Raw genomic sequence first — 20,392 nt, forward strand, 5'->3', positions numbered from 1 at the left:
TCGTACTCTTATTCAAGAAACAAGCCAGAAATTTGTGGTGTGTATTCCAAATGGTCGCCCTCGTCCCCCAAGGAGATTACTACAAACAGTGTACGATGGTAACCTCTCTCCTTGGTCCTAGGAGCAGGAAGTGCCCGGAGCTTGGTTTGACACCTTTTCCCCTAGAGGAAGCAGGGCTCCTTGGGGGAAGGGCTGACTCCAGGGCTGGCCTGCAGCGTCCTGCAGCGCCAGGAAGGAGGAAGGTGTTCAGGAATACACATGAGGATGGGCATGTGTGTCACGAGGGACAGGCGCCCACTATAAACGAACCCTCAACGGCCAGAACTTTAACAATTTGAGCAAAAAAGTAACTAAGGCAGCATTGGGAAATAATACCAAGTATAAGTGTGTATCCATGAGCCCGCCTGACAGGAACGATTGAATGAATCAGCAGGGCAGACCTCCCGTGCAGGAGAGTTCAGATGGTTCTGTAGGTGCCCCCTGCCCCCCGAGTGTGGGCTGCACGGTGACCTCCCCCTTTCATACTGTGCTCTGGAAGGAAGGGAGAGAGACTTTACATGGAACTCTGCCTCGGCCAGGTGTTCAGGGTCAGCACCAGCAAGGCGAGTCATGCGGTCACGACCCCTAGTGTGACGAGAAGGGCACCTCACCTCTGGGGTCTTCCTTCCCAGGGTGTCACAGACAAGGGGCACCAGAGTCGAGCCTCGGCTCTCTGAGAGGAGGAGACGGCTAGGCCCGCGCTGTGCCCTGGTGCCTGCAGCAGGGTGTGCTGTGCACACCATCGTGGGTACCTGCTGCGTTAATGCATACTTAAGTTAGAGTTCACCTGGAAGGGCAGCCATTAACGACGTGATTATGGGGGATCGAACAAGATGGTGGAATAGAGGAGGGCATGGAGCTCACCTCCCCCGAGGAACACATCAAACATACATCCACGTGTGGCATGAGTCTCACGGAAAACTAACTGGAAACTGGCAGAAGGACTCCTGTACAAGCAAGGCTGTAATGGGGTAGGAAAGGAAGAAAAGTGATCGGGTCTGGACCTGTGCCCCTGGAAGGGGACTCAGAGGAAAAGAGATGGCACAGGCAGAGACCTGCTCTGGGCAGTGAGAGCCGCAGACTGGGCACCTCTGTCCTGGCATCCAGCACAAGCCCCGAGGCACAGAGGAAAGGGCGGGTTGAAGGCTTCTCTGGCGCTGGCCAGGTTTCCGCCGGCTGCCTCAGTGCACGCTCCAGCCCCACATACCCCATGTCACTGGGCAGCACAGGCCTGGACAGGGTGGTGGCAGCAGACTCGTGTGGGACCCAGAGGCCACTGGGACAGAGCCTGGACAGGGTGGTGGCAGCCAGTGTTGGCACCCACTCAAGCAGTCCCCCCAGCCCAGAACTCTGACAGCAGCTGCTCCACCACAGCTCACAGCCCTGTGTGCACTGAGGCCCCATCCGCCCTGCAGTGCGGCCCTACAACGGACAGGGGCAGCTGTGAGGGACAAAGGGGACTCTCGCCTGAGGCTTTCTCCACAGAGCCAGGGAACACGGCGGGCACCGCACAGGCCGTGCGTCAGAGACAGCCCAGACCTCTGGCTGCAGCCAGCATGTGCCGACAGCCTGCACAGGCCCCCTTGCTTCAGCATCCCTGCCTCTGCAGCAAGGGTCCCAGTGTAGGGAGCAGGGAAAGCACACATGTACAGGGAGCAGAGCCAGCCCAGGCCTGACCCTTGGGGCTTCTGCTCCAGCACCTTGGGATCAGATCCCACCCCCAATAGGGCAGTGATGGCCACTGAGCAGAAGGGAAGTCTTGCTTCACACCCAGCTCCAGCCCCACCCCTACCAAGGTGATAGCTTCCAGCACACCCTGAGGAAGACATGGCTTGTGTCCACATCAGATCAACTTTCCCACCAAAGGCATCAGACACTCACAGTCTGTATAGGGCCAGTCCCTCATAAGAACATGGTCCCTTCAAGACCACAATAGGAAACTGTTGCACCTAAATTCATAGAGGCAGAGGAATTGCTCTCAATTGAAATAATAAGAGAAAACCCCTGAAAAGAGTAATAAAACAGAAATAATTTATCAGATAAAGAATTGAAAGCATTGGTAATAAAATTGTTAAGTGAATTAGAGAACACTAGACAGAATGAATAGCAGACTAAGCAATACAGAAGAACACTTAAGGGATCTGGAAGATATAGCAAACAAATGTAAAAAAATTAAAAAAGGTTAAGAGATCTCTGGATAACATTCACATTTATAGGAGGTCCCAGAAGAGAGAAAAGGGTATTGAAAATGTATTTGAAGAAATTATGGCTGAAAACTTCCCAAATCTGAAGAAGGAAATGGATATCCAGATACAGAAGCACAGAGGGTCCCAAACAAGATAAACCCAAACAGACCCACACCAAGACATTATAATTAAAATGGCAAAAGTTAAAGAGAGAAGCCTAAAGGCAGCAGCAAGAAAAAAATAATCATATACAAGGGAATTTGCATAAGGCTACCAGCTGATTTCTCTGCAGAAGCTCTGCAGGCCAGAAGAGACTGACATGATATATTCAAAGTGCTGAAAGGGAAAAGCCTGCAACCTAGGATACTCTACCCAGCAAGATTTTCATTTAGAATCTAAGGAGAGAGAACTTCTCAGACAAACAAAAACTAAGAGTTCATCAATGCTAAATCTACCCCAAAAGAAATATTAAAGAATCTTCTCTAAGTGGAAAAGAAGTAAGAATCTACAGAAAAGGGAAAACTCCGTAAGGACTGAGATCAACCACTTAAATAAGCCAGTACGAAGATAAAAAGACAAGAAAAATGTAAAAGCAACTGTAACGATAATAAGCAGTTAAGTGATAAACATGAAATATAAAGTATGACATCAGAATCCCAAAATGGGGGGGGGGAGTAAAAAATGTGGATCTTCTAGAATATGAAGTTAAATGACTATCAGTTTCAAACAAGTAGGTAAAATTATAGATCAGTGTATAGATAAACCCCATGGTAATCACAAATCGAAAACCTACAATAGATACACAAAAACTAAAAAGAAAGGAAAACAAGCATACTACTAAAGAAAATCGTCAAACCACAAGGGAAAAAACAAAAAGAAATGAACAGAGAAGAACTAAAAAAAGCAACTGGAAAACAAGGAAAAAAATGGCAGTAAGTACATACCTATCGGTAATTACTTTAAATGTCAATGGACTAAATGCTCTGATCAAAAGACACAGGGTGGCTGATTGGATTAAAAAAAAACAAGACCCTTCTATATGCTGCCTACAAGAGACTTACTTCAGAGCTAAAGACACACACGCTGAAAGTGAGGGGATGAAAAAAGATATTTCATGCAAACAGAAATGACAAGACAGTGGGCATAGCAATACTGATCAGATAAAACAGACTTTAAAACAAAGGCTATACAAAAGACAAAGAAGATTGTATATCATTATACAATGATAAAGAAACTCAATATAAGAAGAGGATATTACACTCATTAACATATAGGCACCCAGGACAGGAGCACCTAAATATATGAAGCAAATACTAACAGACATAAAGGGAGAAACTGACAATAATACAATAATCTTAGGGGACTTTAACACCCCACTTACATCAACGGACAGATAATCCAGACAGAAAACCAGTAAGGCAACAGTGGTCTTAAATGACACAACAGACTAGTTTGACTTAATAGATATCTACAGGACATTCCATCCATAAACAGCAGAATACACATTCTTCTCACGTGCACATGGAATGATCTCTAGTATAGATCACATGCTAAGCCACAAAACAATTCTCAAAAAATTGAAGACGACAAATTATATCAGGCGTTTTCTCCCAACCACAACAGTATGAAACTAGAAATCAGTTACAGGAGGAAAAATGGGAAAAGAACAAACACGTGGACTCTATAAAAACCAGTGGGTCAGTGAACAAAGCAAAGAGGAAATCAGAAAATACCTCGAGACAAGTGAAAGTGGAAATACAACTCTCCAAAATCAGTGCAAGCAGAGGGAAGTTCACGGCAATACAGGCCTTCCTTGAAACACAAGAAAAATCTCATATAACAGTCTAACCTACCACCTAACAGAATTAGAAAAAGAAGAACCAACAAAGCCCAACATCAGGAGAAGGAAGGAAATAATAAAGATCAGAGAAAATAAATAGAGATAAAAAATAGGAAAGATCAGTAAAACCAAGAGCTGGGGTTTTTTTTTGAAAAGATAAAATTGACAAACCTCTAGCAAGGCTCACCAAGAAGAAAAGAGAGAGGACCCAAAGAAACAAAGTAAATGAAAGAGGAAAAATAACAACCAATACCACAGAGATAAAAAATCATAAAAGAATACTATGACAATAAATAGGACAACTTAGAAAAAATGGACAAATTTCTAGAAACATACAGCATGCCAAGACTGAATCAAGAAGAAACACTTTGAACAGACTGATAACTAGTAGTGAAACTGAATTTGTAGTTTTAAAAAACTCCCAGCAAACAAAAGTGAGGACTGGACGGCTTCACAGGGGAATTCTACCAAACATACAAATAAAAGCTAATACTTATCTTCCTCAAACTATTCCCCAGAATTGAAGAGAATGGAACACTCCCAAGGTCATTCTACAAGACTACCATTACCCTGATACCAAAACCAAAGACAATACAAAAAAAGAAAATTACAGGCCAATATCTTTGATGAATATAGATGCAAAAATTCTCAACAAAATATTAGAAAGCCAAATCCAAAATATGTAAAAAGGATCATACACCACAATCAAGGGAGATTTATTCCAGGTACGCAAGGATGGTTCAGTACTCGCAAGTCAATCAGTGTGGTACAACACGTTAATAAAAATCAAATGATCGTCTCAAAAGACACAGCAAAAGTATTTGACAAAATTCAGCATCTATTCATGATTGCAACTCTTACCAAAGTTGGTATAGAGGAAATATATCTCAACATAATCAAGAACATTTATGACAGACCACAGCTACCATCATACTCAGCAGTGAAAAGACGAAAAAGCCTTTCCTCTAAATTCAGGAACAAGGCAGAGATGCCCACTCTTGCCATCAATTTAATGTAGTATTAGAGGTCCTAGCCACAGCAGTCAGACAAGAAAAAGAAATAAAAGGCATCCAAATTGGAAGGGAAGAAGTCAAACTGTCACTATTTGCAGATGACGATATTTTATATAGAAAACCCTGAAGTCTCCACCAAAAAACTATTAGAATAAATAAATTCTGTAAAGTTGCAGGATACAAGATTAATATACAGAAGTCTGTTGCTTTTTTTATACACTAATAATTAACTATCAGAAAGGGAAAGCAAAACAAAAAAATCCTATTTAAAATCACATCAAAAAGCATAAAATACCTAGGAATAAATTAACCAAGAAGGTGAAAGATCTAGACACTGAAAACTATAAAACACTGATGAAGGAAACTGAAGATGATACAAAGAAATGGAAAGATATCCAGTGCTTTGGATAGGAAGAATTAATATTGTTAAAATGGTCATACCTCTCAAAGCAATCTACAGGTTTAATGCAATCCCTGTCAAAATACTGATGACATTTTTCACATAACTAGAACAGATAATCCTAAAATTTGTATTAGGACCACAGAAGACCCAGAATTGTCAAAGCAATCCTGAGAAAAAAGAACAAAGCTGGAGGCATAACCTCCCAGACTTCAGACTGTACTATAAAGCTACAGTAATAAAAACAGTGTGGTAATGGCACAAAAACAGACACACAGATCAGTGGAACAGTGAGCCCAGAAATAAACCCACGCACCTGTGGTCAACTAATCTACAACAAAGGAGGCAAGAATAAACAATGGAGAAAAGACAGTCTCTTCAAAGCTTAACAGCAAAGGAAACCATTAATGAAACAAAAAGACAACCTACAGAATAGGAGAAAATATTTGCAAATGGTATGACCAACAAAGGGTTAATATAAAAAATATATAAACAGCTCATACAACTCAGTATCAAAAAAACAATCCAATCAAAAAATGGACAGATGACCTGAATACAGGTCATCTGTGACCTGTGGCCAACAGGCACATGAAAAGATGTTCAACATCGCTAATTATTAAGGAAATGCAAATAAAAACGACAGTGAAGTGTCGTCACACTGGTCAGAATGGCTGTCATCAAAACGTCTATAAATAAATATTGGAGAGAGTGTGGGGAAAAGGGAACTCTCATGCACTGTTGGTGGGAATGTAAATTAGTACAGTCACTACGGAAAATGGTATGAAGGTTCCTCAGAAAACTAGAAATAGAGCTACCATATGATCTAGCAGTTCCACTCCTGGGTATATATGTAGAACAAAACGAAAACACTAATTTGAAAAGATACATGCACCCCAGTGTTCATAGCAGCACTGTTTACAATAGCCAAGACATGGAAGCAACCCAAGTGTTCATCCACAGATGAATGGATAAAAAAGATGTGATACACACACAAACATACACACGCAGTGGATTATTATTCATCCATAAAAACAATGAAATTCTGCCCTTTGCAGCAACGTGGATGGACCTAGAGAATATTATACTTAGTGAAATAAGACAGAGCAAGACAAATACTGTATGATATGACTTATATGTGGAATCTAAAAGTAAAACGAACATATACAGCAAAACAGAAACAGACTCACAGATCTAGAAAACAAACTAGTGGTTACCAGTCGGGGGGAGGGAGCGGCCAGATGGGGTAGAGGATTAGGAGGTACAGACTACTATGTATAAGAAAGATTAGCAACCGAGATACACTGTACAGCACAGGGAACTATAGCCGTCACTTTGTAATAACTGAGTATAATTCATAAAAATCCCGAATCACTGCGCTATACGCTTGAAACTAAAATAAAATTAAATCAACTCTACTTCAAAAATATTGTGACGATTATTAGAAAAGGGACAGGTTTTTATTCACATTATGAGATTTTTTCTGAATATTTTGTCGGCCCAAATATTTTTTGTGATATAACTTTTATAACGCAAAAGAGAAGCAGGTCTAGGAAAGACATCTGTCACCCAGCAGCTCAGTGTCGCCCTCTGCCCTGACTTCAGTCGCCACGTCTGCTCAGAAGTCGGGACGCCAGCTTTGCCTTTGTGCCCTGCTCGCCCACAGCAGGACTCCTGCTTCCCCGGCCTCAGTCCCTGGGCGGGGGGGGGGGGGGGAAGCCGCCCTCCAGGCCATCCACTTGCTCTGTGAGGTGCTCTGCCCCCTGCACAGCTTTGCCTCCAGAAGCAGCGTGTGTTTCTTACGCGACACACACCTGGTGTCCCACAGGGCGCAATAAGACAGGCCTGCCCTGGTGTTTTATAATTCACCTGATGCAGGACCAGGTCAGTCTGGGTAGATTACTGAAGTTACTTAAGGAACGGACATTGAGGTGGAGAATACTTTCCCCCTGGGGGAGGTCGGAGGTGCATTCTGCCACCTCTTTTCCGGCACTGGGCGCTGCACTCTGTGACCGAGGGTGAGTCCACTCTCGGGGCTTTGCTGCAGCGGACTCAGGCCGCGGCCCTCGCACCCCGTCCCGCTCCGCCCGGAGCCCGTGGGGACCTCCGGGGCCGAGTTCTCTCAGACACACCACCTCCGGGCCTGAGACTGAAACCTCTCTCCAGGGCGCTGGCTTTCGTTCAAAAGTATTACTGCAGTGTCCTGTGTTAGTGACCAGTAAGTAATCTGATTGATTGAATGAAAAAAGCTTTATGTTAGCCGTTGATGAAGTTAATTCATTTAACTTAGCGAATATTTAGCAAATACTTGCTGCTAACCAGGCATTTCAGGGACACAGAAATAAGAACGATACGGATCCTGCATTTACTTGAGGGGTGCAGCGTCCTGTAGGAATGACGAAGAGCATCCCCTCTGGGCCGTGTAGGCTGAGCCTGGGCACACGGCTTGGGGGCTTCAGGACTGCAGGGGTTCAGCCCTCCGACCCGTCAGCTACCTTGCACTCGCGTCCTCTGCACCGGTGGACGAGGCGGCCGTGAGCACCGGGGGAAGGGGCCGTGCGGAGGGTGCAGACCCAAGTGGGCAGGACAGGCCGCCTGCCTCGGGGGGCTCTGGACACGCCCCTCACGCTAGCAGCCGTGTCCACTCCCCGACATGTGTCCAGTCTGTTCTGGAGGCAGGCTGCCCCCTTCCTAGAGCTCATCACATTCTTTGCATATAAATAGCAAAGGTGGAGCTTGGAGAGAACAGATTAGTAGAGTTACAGATGCGAAGAGCTGAGGCTGAAAGACAAGGCCGGTATTTCAAAGACACGATAAACCAGGAGAAAACGTGGGAAATGCCCTGCTGGAAAGAGTGCCGTTTTTCACTTTTCTGAAAAAATGGACTTTGGGATCCCAGGAATGAGCACCTCCTGTGGGTTACGGTGTCTTGTTGACACATCAGAAAGATAACCGCGTCCCGCGTGCTAGAAACCGATGGGCACTGTGTCTAATTTGGGGTGTAGGGTGGTGGGAGGCACATGCGCATTGATCTCTTCACCTGGGTGGGAGGAGTCGGCCTTTACCAGGAAGCGACAGGCCTTTCCTGCTCTAAACTTAGCCCAGAAGCCTCTACTACCCTTGGATTTCCCCCTCTATCTTACTGTCAAATGCTCCAGTGAATAAATTCAACCAACATAATTTTTGCTAGCAAAGATGATAAAAAGCCTCTGGGAAAGTAGGTTTTAAACAGAATTTTAACCTGTAACGTGTCGACTGCACTTTGCATTGCACACCCCACGTGGTTCTGGCCCTGGGAGAGCGAGTATGTCCACTGCACGCTCACTGGCCGTCACGGTCCAGCCTCTGCTCCTGCCCTCCCGCTTTCAGATAGTCTGCTTTTTAACAGGTTTATAACAGATGACAGCATGCCACAAGGAGAGTGACTCTCCGGAGAGGAGTGGGGACAGTGGCCCCTTAATGCACACGCGCTGCTCTGGGGGGCGTGCGACTCCCTTCCCGGGAACAGAAGTAAGGCCGGGAGAAACCGATGGGCCCCCTCGGTGGTGCAGAGCCCTTTACCAGCACCCGTCCCCCTGGACAGGCTTTCAGCCACTGTTCACTTTGGGTGGGCCGTGCTCCTAGGCTCACTGGCGTCATAAGAACCTATTCCACCCAGACCCTTCCTGCCCCCAAAGCCTTGGGAATCCTGCAAAGCCCCACCAGCCCGTCACTGCCACCAGCCGGCAGACCCAGATCATCTCAGAAGAGATGGTGGGTCGCAGCCCTCTTCTGGGATCTCAAGGGTAATTCAAAGACAGGTTCTAGTACAACCCAACTTCAGAGACACCTTTAACCCAAGATGCATCTCCCCCCACCTCTGCGGCCCATGGAAACATGATGGGTCCGGAAGCCCTCTCAGCTGCCCTGCGAGCTTCGGGTGACACAGTGCCCTCGCAGGCTCTGAGCACCAAGCCACTGTCGTCAGAAGGGACAGAGCCTACTATGCTGGCAGCTTCTGTCCAAGGCATGACCCTAGACTGCAGACTGGCACTCCATGTGTCACATTCCGCCCGCAGAGCGGTTCTGCCGGCCTCCTGGCCGTCTTCTCTGAACAGCGGCGGATTGCTCTCTGCCTGCTGCGTGCATGGGATGGGCCGTCTCCCTTTGTGTTGCATCTGGGACAGTGCCCCTGGAGCCTGACTGCACTGAGGTCTCAGCCTTTCTCTTGCGGGTAGATACCCTGTAGGGGACTCACTCCAAGAAACACCAACTATTCTGTTTCCAGATGATGTTGCGTAGACAGCGTTCTAACAGGAACGTAGATAGTATTCTTTGGAGTCTTCTGACTGCTCAGGGGAAACATCATAACGTGCTCTTTAAAGATGGTCGTTACAGATGATGTTCGTGACGCGTGGGTACAAGTGTGCTGTTAGAGAAGCAGGTGTCGCCTCCTCAAAGCTCTCACCCTCCACTCCCAGCTGCCAGGATGGGGCTCAGAGCTCCCAGGGCTCAGGAATTAGGGGCCACAAGCATCGTGGCGGGGCTGATGCTGGGGACCCACTGAGGAATCTACACTCCAGAGTCCACTGATAAAGGGTAAACTCGTACTAGTAGAGACTTCGAGCAGATTTCAGTGGAAGAATTGAAACTGACGTTTGCTAAGCACCTCCGGGAATGTTGCCAGAGAGCACGGAGATGGGAAGGTTTCTCCTGGTTCAACTGGATCATCTCCTGAAAGATCCTTTGCAAGGTATCTTCTAGCGTTTGAGTCTCTTCAGCCACCTCCAAAAGAAACTCCTCCCGTGTGACTCTTACGTAACATCGCTAATAACGAAACTAGATTAAGGCATGACTATACCTAAACCTAATTTTCTTCTTTGCTTAACAGTTCATCTTTACATTAAAGTTTGTAAGATGGAATAATCTCTCCTTAATCTCAGAATTTGCACATCTCAAAACATTTGACTACCATGATCAAGTTCTTTTTTGACCCCATCACATGTCAGGGTACATCTAGTAAGACACGTTTAGTTTCTTAATCCCTCTTCTTATAGCACTGAGTATGTTTAGTTTAAGCTGTAGGGTCAGGACAATAGCTAAACTCCACTTACATTTTCCCTTCAAGCAGTTTAAACAAAACAGAGCTTTAAAAAATTCTTAAAATCTTAAATCACACCCTCAAAGTAATTGGAATTTCAGCCCCACATTCATTTTTGTCTTCTTCCTGCACGTTTTTTTTTCACTTCAGGGTGGGAATTTTATTAACATGTTGCAGTAGCCTTGTGTACTGATTTTCCTAAGATACTTTAATGTTGGACATTACCAGTAAGACTAACTTCTACTACTTTGGTATTCTCCAGTTGAACGGACAGGAGAGAGAGCAGTGCTGGCAACGTAGCAATAATGAGAAGCACTGTGCCCCCGTGCTGGGTGCTGCACGCTTAGGTAACCTCTTCCTGCCTGGGGTCACACCGTGGTGAGCAGTAGGACCAGGATGCAAACTCAGGCCCGTCCTGTGTGGACTGCTGGGCTCGTACACTTCTCTTTCAGGCTAGGCCAGGAAGCTTTTGCTTTGGAAGTAGTTGCGTGCATGTTGCACTGTATCTCCCCTCTGCTCTTCCATAATTTTCGGTGACTGAGTTGCCTGGTACGCTGATGCTCAAAGAAGATGCTGTTGTGTTCCCCGGGCAGGACATCACAGAGACAGATCTGAAAGGCCGCACAGGCTAACTAGACCTGACAAGGTGTCAGCTGCCTTCCACACAGTAGTGGTTTTATGGCAAAATAAGATTTGCTGAGTGAGAATGCATGAACGCAGGGCCAGCTGTGGTACTTCACAACACACTCACTGGCAGAAACCTTCTTTTCTTGCACACGGTAACAGGAATACGTGAGGAGAGCACGTCAGGGAAGCAGACCTAGAATTCAGTGGCGCTATGGGACCTACCACACAGTTTCAGTAACAGGGTGGATGGCGACCCTGAATAACAGCCAAGTGAACAGAACCCCTCCGCCTTCGCTTGCCTGGCTGTTTACCCAGCGTGGCCTCTGCAGTGGCTGAGCGCTTTCTGGAAGAAAGCAGTGGCAGCGGGCACCTGGCTTCCCAAGGTTGAGGCCTCCTTTTGTAAACGCGCTGATTTTTTCAGAGGGTGTGGACATGTTTAACGTGTGGGTGTGTTTGTTTAAGGAAGGCACGGAGCTTCAAAAGGCAAGATGTTTTGTAACCCAGAAATGTAACCAGTAAATGGAATGGTGAATCTGACGATGAAATTAGAATAAACTGATTAGTAAACAGAGCGCGCCCGTGGGCTCCCCTTGCTGCGTTAGCTCCCACCCAGCGGGAAGCCCTGCAGGCAGGGACCCCAGAGGCAGAGCCACGTCTCCAGTGTGACAGGTATTAGCCCAGCCGAGGGGGCAAGAGAGTTCTTGAGTTTGAAGGAGGAAAGGAATTTCACTTTCTGGCTGACATCCTCGTTCCCCCGAGAACTGATCGCAGATAGCGGGAACCACCTTTAGGAAAAGGTGTGGGCAGCTGCAGCCTGGCAGCCCAGCAAACTTCAAAGGAGAGAAAGATGAGCCAGCTGCCCGAGGCCCGGGAGAGACAGCTCTGGAATGAGCGCTGATCTCATAAAGTTCGCTTCAGCCTCTTCAAACTGCCAGGCCAGCCTTTGTACTGGAATTCTCCATCAGTCTGAGCCAAGTTTGACACATATAATTATTTCAGCATAAAAAGCAGCCGGGAACTATCACCATGGGCTTTAGAACCGAGGGTGGTGGTGGAGACATGCAGACTCCTCACTCGTTGCCCAGTCCGTGCGGATAACCCGACGTTTGGTAACAGGGGACGGAGCCACGGCAGCTGAATATGTAGGCGAACCACAGGCTCAGTAGTTCCGGTCACTTCTTTTTAAGTTGTGGTTAAGCGTATATAACATAAAATGTACCATTGTTGCCATTCACGGCCCTGTGCGATCATCACCGCTGTCCAGCGACAGGACTTTTCCATCATCCCAGTGAGCTCTTCTTGATAAACCTTTTATCACAGCTGCTAACAGGTAGAAATGGATTGACTCTAGTTCCTTCTTCTGTTTCCATCTTTCCGTAGATACAGTTATCTCATAAAATGCAGATGGCAAAAGCCAGAGAAAAGCAAAGCAAGCAATGATTCATTAGCTGGGTAATTAGCTTGTGATTGTGTTTGACGATAATGTCCTGAATACTTAATCAGAGACCAGGCTTTTGAAATTCAACTTGTGCAGAAAAACAAGCAACCTCATCCTTCAGCCCTTGAACTTCCGACCTGATGGTTACTGTTAGCAGTTACCAGTTAGCAGTTACCAGTTAGCAGTTACCAGTTACGGAGCCTTTTCCATGGTTAAATGTACTTTATTTAATCCTTATAACAGTCCAGCAAAGTAGATGACATTATATTTCACTCTACCAGTCTGCCTCTGCTCAGACTGCTTCTAGTAGAAGACGGAGCCCCAGAAGTTACGTGACTGGTCTGAAGTCCCTAACCAGATGGCTGACGGGGTAGCTCAGGCCCCTGCGCCAGTGCCTAAGGAAGAGTCATCTTTCCACTCTTTTCCTCCTTGGTAACCCTTCAGAGGAAGACATCGGGATAGTCAGGGACGAGAATGGACTGAAATTTTGAATTATAAGATGCTGTGCGGAACCAGGGAACGTTCCACTCAGCCTAAAACCCTAACCTGCCCAGCGCCTGCTCCTGCATGGCAGCTCCTCTGCTTTGCAGAGCTGGCTTGTTGTCCCCTAGATAAATGACACCTGTAGACCTTAAACAGAAACCCGACAGACATACCTTCATTTAAGCCAAGTACTGGCGCTGCGTCTGAAATATAAGAGTATGGTTGCTTTCATCTCTGATTCTAAAAGAATTGGGGGGGCGCGGGTTACGCGTCCCGACCACCTCAGGCATTGAGGGCCTGGCCTGATGGGTGCCCAACCCATGCACCTCCACTGCACCTTGAGGCCCACAGTCAGAAGGGTGTTCCCTTCCCCGATCCCACCAGGAAGGAACCCGTTTCAGGAGGACCCTGGAGCTGCTGGGGCAGTGTTCCCGCCCCCTCACCCTGCCCACCTCCCACTGCAGCAGCCAGGCCTGCGGGCGGAGCCGTCTCTCTCCCTGCTCAGGCCAGGGCCGCTCTCCTTTCCCCACCAGTGGGCTTGGACAGAGGGAATCTGATAGGAAAGCCTGTTTGTGTGTCACCTGTTTACTTTATCTGTGGGAAAGAAGACATGGTCATTTAAATGAAAAAAGAAGAAACAAAAACCACCTGCTTCTAGTCTAAACCGTGAGTCTAGAAAGTTGGTCCTTAATCAGAGAGAAATGTCAGTGTCCCCCGGGCCTCACTCAGTCCCTCTTCATAACATGTGAACCAATCTTTTCATCAGCTGGCAATCTACTTGAAAGGAACAGAACCAACTTTGACCAAGCAGAAAAGGAGTTTGGGGGAACAGTACAGAGGTCGCCACGGAGTCAAAGGGAGAAGCCGAAACACAGCTGAGAGCGCGTGGCTTCCGGGGCCAGCGAAGGGCGCGGACCAGCTCCTCGGGGTTGCCGGGTGCCGCGTTCAGCCGCCCCATGGTCCGCAGCTGCTCGTCCCTCTGCCCTGGGAGCAGGTCCCGGAGGGGTGCAGCAGCGAGGCCCGCCCCCCAGCTGCCCCAGTGCCGGGGCCTCCGAGCAGAAGCCCCTCCTGCCTCGCGACGCAGCCTGCGACCCTCGAGACCGTAACTCAGGGCCGTCAGGCCTTTTAGGGCAGCTGCCCCGTCCTTCGAGGTCCCGGAACACGTGGTTTGAGCAGAGCAGTCAGGACCAAAAGGTTCGGGTTTGTTCCAGTTTTTATCAGCGTATTTGCCTCTCTGGTAAAACGAGGAGGAAAACAAAGTCATCCTCCGCAACCGCTGTGGCTCCGAGGGGGGCGGGCAGGCGGAAGCCCGCTGTCCTTCCTTCCGCGAGGACTCGGCGGCAGGCCCGGCGCACCTGCCTTTCCTACATCGCTGTCCACGCTTCTCCTTTCAGGCGTGAGGCTGCCCTCGGTTTTGTTTTACTGTTTCGGCTCCCTGGCCCCCGACTCAGGTGATGTCCACAGAGAAGCGTGTGTAAACTCACCCGCTCGTGGACTCGGCACCTCCAGCCGGGTTCCCGGGGCTCCTGCGAAATTGCACGTCTCATCACCACCCTTTTAAGACTAAGACTTGAAGACAGAGGGGACGTGTTCGTCAGCTTTTTTAAAAACCTCAGAGTTCTTGGAATCTTTTTTACCATCCACATACATAAAAGCCAATTTCAATTTTTCTTATTCGTGGAACTGCCTGAAAACATTGTGTTTCTCTTAATTCTTTGTGCCGAAGTTATTTCAGGTTGACACTTGCCAAACACTTTCATCTAATTAAAGCGAGGACACTGCAGCCATATTCCAGGAGAGTCCCTGCCCCGGTAGCTCCCCCATCCCTCTCCGTGTGGATTCTCTTTACCAGTCACATCACACACACAGTTACTGAACCATTCACCTCTGATGGGATTTTATTTAAAACTGCCCTGAGCGTGTTACATTCTTCCCGCACTGCTGCCATGACTGCCGTTCTCTGAGACGCAGAAGTGGCTGGAGGTGGGCCTCGCGGGGGGCATGTGCCCCTGAGGTGCGGCCATGGAGGACAGAGCAGGGCCCTGTGAACGTGGGCAGCTTGTGGAGGGAACGTGACACTTCACAGGGACGCGAGGGCCAAGCTTGACTGCACGGGTCGGCTCCACCTCTAACGTGCTCCCCAGGGGGAGTGACCGTGTCCGTGGGCCCAGGCCTGGGCCTGCCCCGAGCTCTGCGTTCCACCGCGGAGGGCACCCAAACGTCATGAGCGGTTGGTTCCCCGGCGCTCTGTTCTCCCTCCAGACCCCAGGCGCTCTGTGCGCTGCCCACCGGGTGCCTTGCCTAGGCTGCCCTCTCCACCGCAAAGGCCCTGGCTTGAGCCTGAGCCTTCCCCATCTCACGTTTCTGCAGGCCCCCATCTGCCCCACGGAGCCTTCGGAATCTCTGCCACGCAGGACATCCTTCTCCCTCTGTTCTCCCACTGGCTGCCATCTATGTGCTGTTAACACCTGAAGCTGACTCTTCCCCGAACGCTTTATGTGGAAAGTTCTCAGGCATTCAGAAAAGTCACGTGAACTGTAAACACTCATATACTCGCCCTTTAGAGTCTACACGGAACATTTTGCTCTGCTTTGTCACGTGTCCATCTGTCCATTCCTCCGTCCACCCATCACATATATGTATTTTCAAAACAAGGTGCAGACGTAAGTGCGTTTTACCCCAGACGCTTCTGTGTGCGTATAACTAGAGTTCAGTGTTGGTTACGTAACGTTTACACGTGGTGAAAGGCACAAATCCATAACGTTCCATTTACTGAATTTTGACGAGCTATATACCTGGGTGTCACAAATCACGGTCCAGATAGAGAACTTTCCCATCACACCAGGACCTTCTGGGTCGGTCACCATCCCCACTCCCGAAGGCAACCACCGCTCCAGTTTTTTTCGCCACGGCTTAGTCCGGACCTTCTTGGAAGTGAATATAAACGAAACAGGCAGCGTGTGTTTTGTGTGGGCCCTTGTGTGCAATGCACTGTGTCTGAGGCCTGCCCGAGGTGTTGTCTGGGTCAGTAGTTCTTTCCTTCTCGTTGCTGGTGCCGTTCCACTGTGTGAAGACACCACGAACGTCCACCTGCAGCCTGGTAATGGGAGCTTGGGTCGTTCCACTTTAGGCTGCTGGGAACGTGCCTGCATTTCTCTCGGCTAATACCTAGGAGGAAACAGCTGGGTCCCGGGGCAGGTGTGTGCTGAGCTTTACAGAAACCGCTGGACCTTTTTCTGAAGGGCTCTCGCATCTCACCCTCTGCCCCTGCTGGGCGACGAGCCATGGCGCCCAAGGCCTTGACTGCGTTTGCTGTCTTCAGCCCTGGGACCTCAGCCGTCCCGGGGGGACATCACGGTGTCTCTTTGTGGCTTTTCCTTTCCTGGATGAGAGTGATGTCCTGTGTCTTCTCAGGGCCTGTTAGTTCCGTGTTTATTCAGATATCTTTTTTTGTGAAAGGTCTGCTCAAATCTTTCGTCCATTTTTTATTTTTACAAGTATTTTTATGATGAGTTGGAGTTCTTTATATTTTCTGGATACCAGTCCTGTGTGAGATATGTGTTGTGTCAGTATTTTCTCCCATTCTGTCATTTAACTGTTCATTTTTTTTTTAACAGTTTCTTTGCAAGGCGGGAAGTTTTAAATTTTGATGAACTCTAATGTATCTTTTTTTCTTTTATGGTTATTACCGTCTGTGTCCTAAGAGACCTTTGCCTACCTCAGAGTCACAAAGATATTCTGTGTTTTCTTCTAGACACTTAATAATTTTAGCTTTTACAATTAGGTCTGTGCCCATCTCACATTAATGGTTATGTACGGTATGTGACAGGGGTCAAGGTTAACTTTCCCCACATGGCTGTCCAGGTCCACACGGTGTACTTCTGTGATTGTGTCCTTCCTGCCCTCATACTGTTACTTGGCCTGGTCCTTCACACAGCGAACACTCAAGGCATGTTAACTGAATTGCACTGAGAGAGCCCCGTTCAACCTTGAGTTAGCATTACCTGCCAAGAGCACAGGCCGAGGCCACAGGGGTCATTGCTTGAATGTTGTCTTTGGCTTCTTGAGTGAAGAGTAGAGATAGATTCAGCTTTTTACTGAATTGCTACTACATGCTAGACGGGGTGCCTCACTGCCTTCCAGTACAGCTTCTTCTTCTAGCTTTACTGAAACCGTGTATGTCAGATGAGGAAATCTGAGAACCAGACATTAGGAGTTCTCCAAGACAGGCAGGTCTGGAGGAAAGCCAATAACTTGTGTCTGATATAAGACTTCTGCAAGATAATTAACAGTTGAATGATTTTAAAGTGCACAGGACTTGATAATAACACTTGGCAGGTAATTAAACATATTAAATTCTGAACCAGCCCAAAGATAGCTGAAAAATTAAGTCTTCTGACATCACTCCAAGTGTATAGTAATATGTGCAAAATAAAAACCCCCGGGGAACATATTTGGCTCTAAATCTCTAAGCTAAGAGTTTGATTAGATAGTAAAAAAGGCATTAAAACAAGAAATAGCTTCGGGGCCCATGCACTGCCCAGGACTTTTTGAAACGTCCTCACAGTCTAGCTCGCGGTTCACAAGGCCGAATGTCCCCTGACTGTGCAGATTTGATGTGTGTCTTCGTCCCTGTGTATTGTCTGCGGAGAATGAGCGGCTCATCTTTTCTTCATCCGCAGGTATGCTTCAGAAGTGTCCTTCTATCGATGACTTCGTAAATGCCCTTGTTTCCGACCTGGATATGGACTTGGAAACTTTCCTCATGGATTCTAAATGATGGGAACACCGTGAATCCTTTAAATCAGTCACGGAGATATCAATTTTGTTGTAAATGCTACAACTTCGAACGTTTGTTTCTGATTTCAGCATTCAATTCTGTAATAACTTATGAAAAACCTCAAACCAGTGGAACTTGGAATAACTAACTTTTTAAAATTATGCTGGCTTTTAGCCTGTTTGGCAGATTTTTGAACATAAGGAAATCCATTCAGTGAGCGAGTGCACACCAGAACACAGAGGTGTTAGCGTCAGGGGCCAGACACCCTCAGCCCAGCCCCGCTCTTGGTGAGCTTTTCCCTGTCCGATACCTTTACTTGGTTAGAGACATAATAAAAAGCAAAGTTATTTCCGTTTGAAGCAGCTTCAGAAAGATTACACATATAGTTCCTCTGCGTGATTTCCTATAGGTGGCTCTGAAAATGGAAAGTCAGTTACAGTGACCGAGAAACCAAGTGTGGTTTCCAAAGTGTTTGTAATCGATTGTGTTGGCTTTTCCTGTGTGTTTAGGAATATACTGTACAGATGGACTCAGAACAGAGGGCACCTGAACTCACACTTTTCTGACTTGACGATGAATATACAAAAATAAGTGCAGGTACAATTAGTAAATGATGTGTCAAGTCCAGCAACTGATAAATACGGAAACTGGGATTCAAACCCTGTCTTTATCCTAAACATTATTGCATACTGTATCACCATGTGTTAATAACAGAAAAGAAAGACACCGTTTAATAGGCTTTTCACACCTTCAAAGTCAAGAATTTAATTACAGGCTTTCATTTAAAATGACACCTGCTAGTGGCCTCTTCCTGCTTCTCCCTAAAAGACCAGTGATGATGCAAAAAGGCAGGATTAAAAATCCCCAAAACTAGGACACATGTCCAACCTACTCACAGAATCTGGAGGAATTTCTACAAGCTAGAAACAGACGAGACAGGATAAAGAAATGTCAGTGACGCACGCATGCCGGGTCCACCTGGATGCTGGGGTGAGGGGAGGGGCGACCCTCCGTTCTCTCCCCACCTCCTGCCCACACAGGTAACACGCTGTGTGCACCAGCCCGGGAGCCGCGGCCCCGCGAACCTCCTGTGGGGCTTCTGCGTTAGCCACACGAGGCCTGTTCTCCTCTCCCAGCTCCTCCCCGTTTGGCTCTCTCAGTCTGTGAACACGTGGAAACCACAGTGCAGAGAATCCTTGGGCGGGAAGGAGGGCAGGCCTGCAGCAGTCGCTCCCCCGTGGGAGGTGTGGGGTGATGCCGCAGGGACAGCCGGATGCCAGTGCCCAGGGCAGGAGCGGCTGCTTCTGTCCCCACCCACACGGTCTGTGAGCTGAGGGAGGCGACGCTAACTCTCATCTGGGAAACGGACCCGGAGAAACTGACACCAACCTGCCGTCCGTTACAGGTAAGTCTGAAAAGGTGCTTTAACAGCTCCAGGTGTACCGAGCCACCAGCCCCTGGGCCTTTATCCTCCCTTTTCAGCTGAGGGTGAGTGAGCAGAAAAGGAAATCTGTGCGGAGCTTCAGAAAAAGGAAGGGAAGATGCGGGAAGATCCCAACTTTGAACACTATTCTTAAAAGGAACTAAGGCACGCTGTAGAAAACATCTCTGCCATTCTTAGTGAAACTTGAGAAAACACGGTATTTATGAAGCCGAAAGCCATAAAGAAAGAACGAGCGGAAATTTAAAATAGGCAAATCTAAAAAAGAAGACAGGCAGAATAAGAAAAAAAGAAATGCAGAGAAACTGAAACATAGTGCAGTGATTTAAAACATGATCAAAGCAGAAAAGACCAAAACTGCCAAGGAGAAATGAGAAGCATCTCACTCAGAGTGCAGGTTAAATTCAGGGACACGGTGAAAACCGGCAGCCAGGAAGCAGTACAGAATCCCAGGGACAAAGCCAGGACAGCTGGAACAGAAACAGCAACAAAACCCAAATTCTCGTGTCCTCCTGTGTTCCCAGTGCTCAGAACAGTGACCAGCACACAGTAGGAGCTCTGGTCAAGACATGCTAGTCAATGAATTTAAGGAAACTTTTTTGAGATGAAAAAAAATGGATGTGTAATTTAAAAGGGAATCCTTGATGCTGCCTAACAATGAGAATGTGCTTAATGCCACTGAACGATATACAATTAAAAATGGTTAAAACAGTCAAGTTTTTGTTATGTATGATTTACCACAATTTTTTAAAGCAAAGTAAATAAATGCAAGCAAAAGAGAGAGAAGAGAATCCTGCATTCTAGATCAAAACGAACAAAGAAAACAGTAAAAAGAGACCCCACACACACCCAGACAGACTCTGCCTTTCATTTTGAGAACTTAAATATAAATACAATTAAAATTATAAGCCAACTGATCCCAAACTGGGCATTTCCCAGGAGTTGTTAGTGTTCCACGAACTCCAAAGGGTCCCAGTGTTAAATACATTTGTAAAATACAAGTGAGCTCTGTGTGTCACCATGTGCACATCAGCAGTCCTGCACTCACAACACCTATTTCCCACACGT

At 47.3% G+C, this 20,392-nt stretch overlaps 1 protein-coding gene across 1 annotated transcript in view; it reads left to right on the plus strand.

Moving 5' to 3' along the window:
• Positions 1-20,032, plus strand: part of MIPEP (mitochondrial intermediate peptidase) — a 134,606-nt gene extending 114,574 nt beyond the window's left edge. The window contains exon 19 of the mRNA XM_027116685.1: positions 17,786-20,032. Within this exon, the coding sequence (XP_026972486.1) occupies positions 17,786-17,883 (98 nt within the window). The 3' untranslated portion in view covers positions 17,884-20,032. The remainder of the gene's footprint in view (positions 1-17,785) is intronic.
• The last annotated feature ends 360 nt before the right edge of the window (positions 20,033-20,392 follow it).

This window comes from Aethalodelphis obliquidens, unplaced genomic scaffold (assembly GCF_003676395.1).
Source record: "Aethalodelphis obliquidens isolate GAN/ISIS:26980383/991018 unplaced genomic scaffold, ASM367639v1 scaffold16, whole genome shotgun sequence".
In the NCBI taxonomy this organism is placed as follows: Eukaryota; Metazoa; Chordata; class Mammalia; order Artiodactyla; family Delphinidae; genus Aethalodelphis; species Aethalodelphis obliquidens.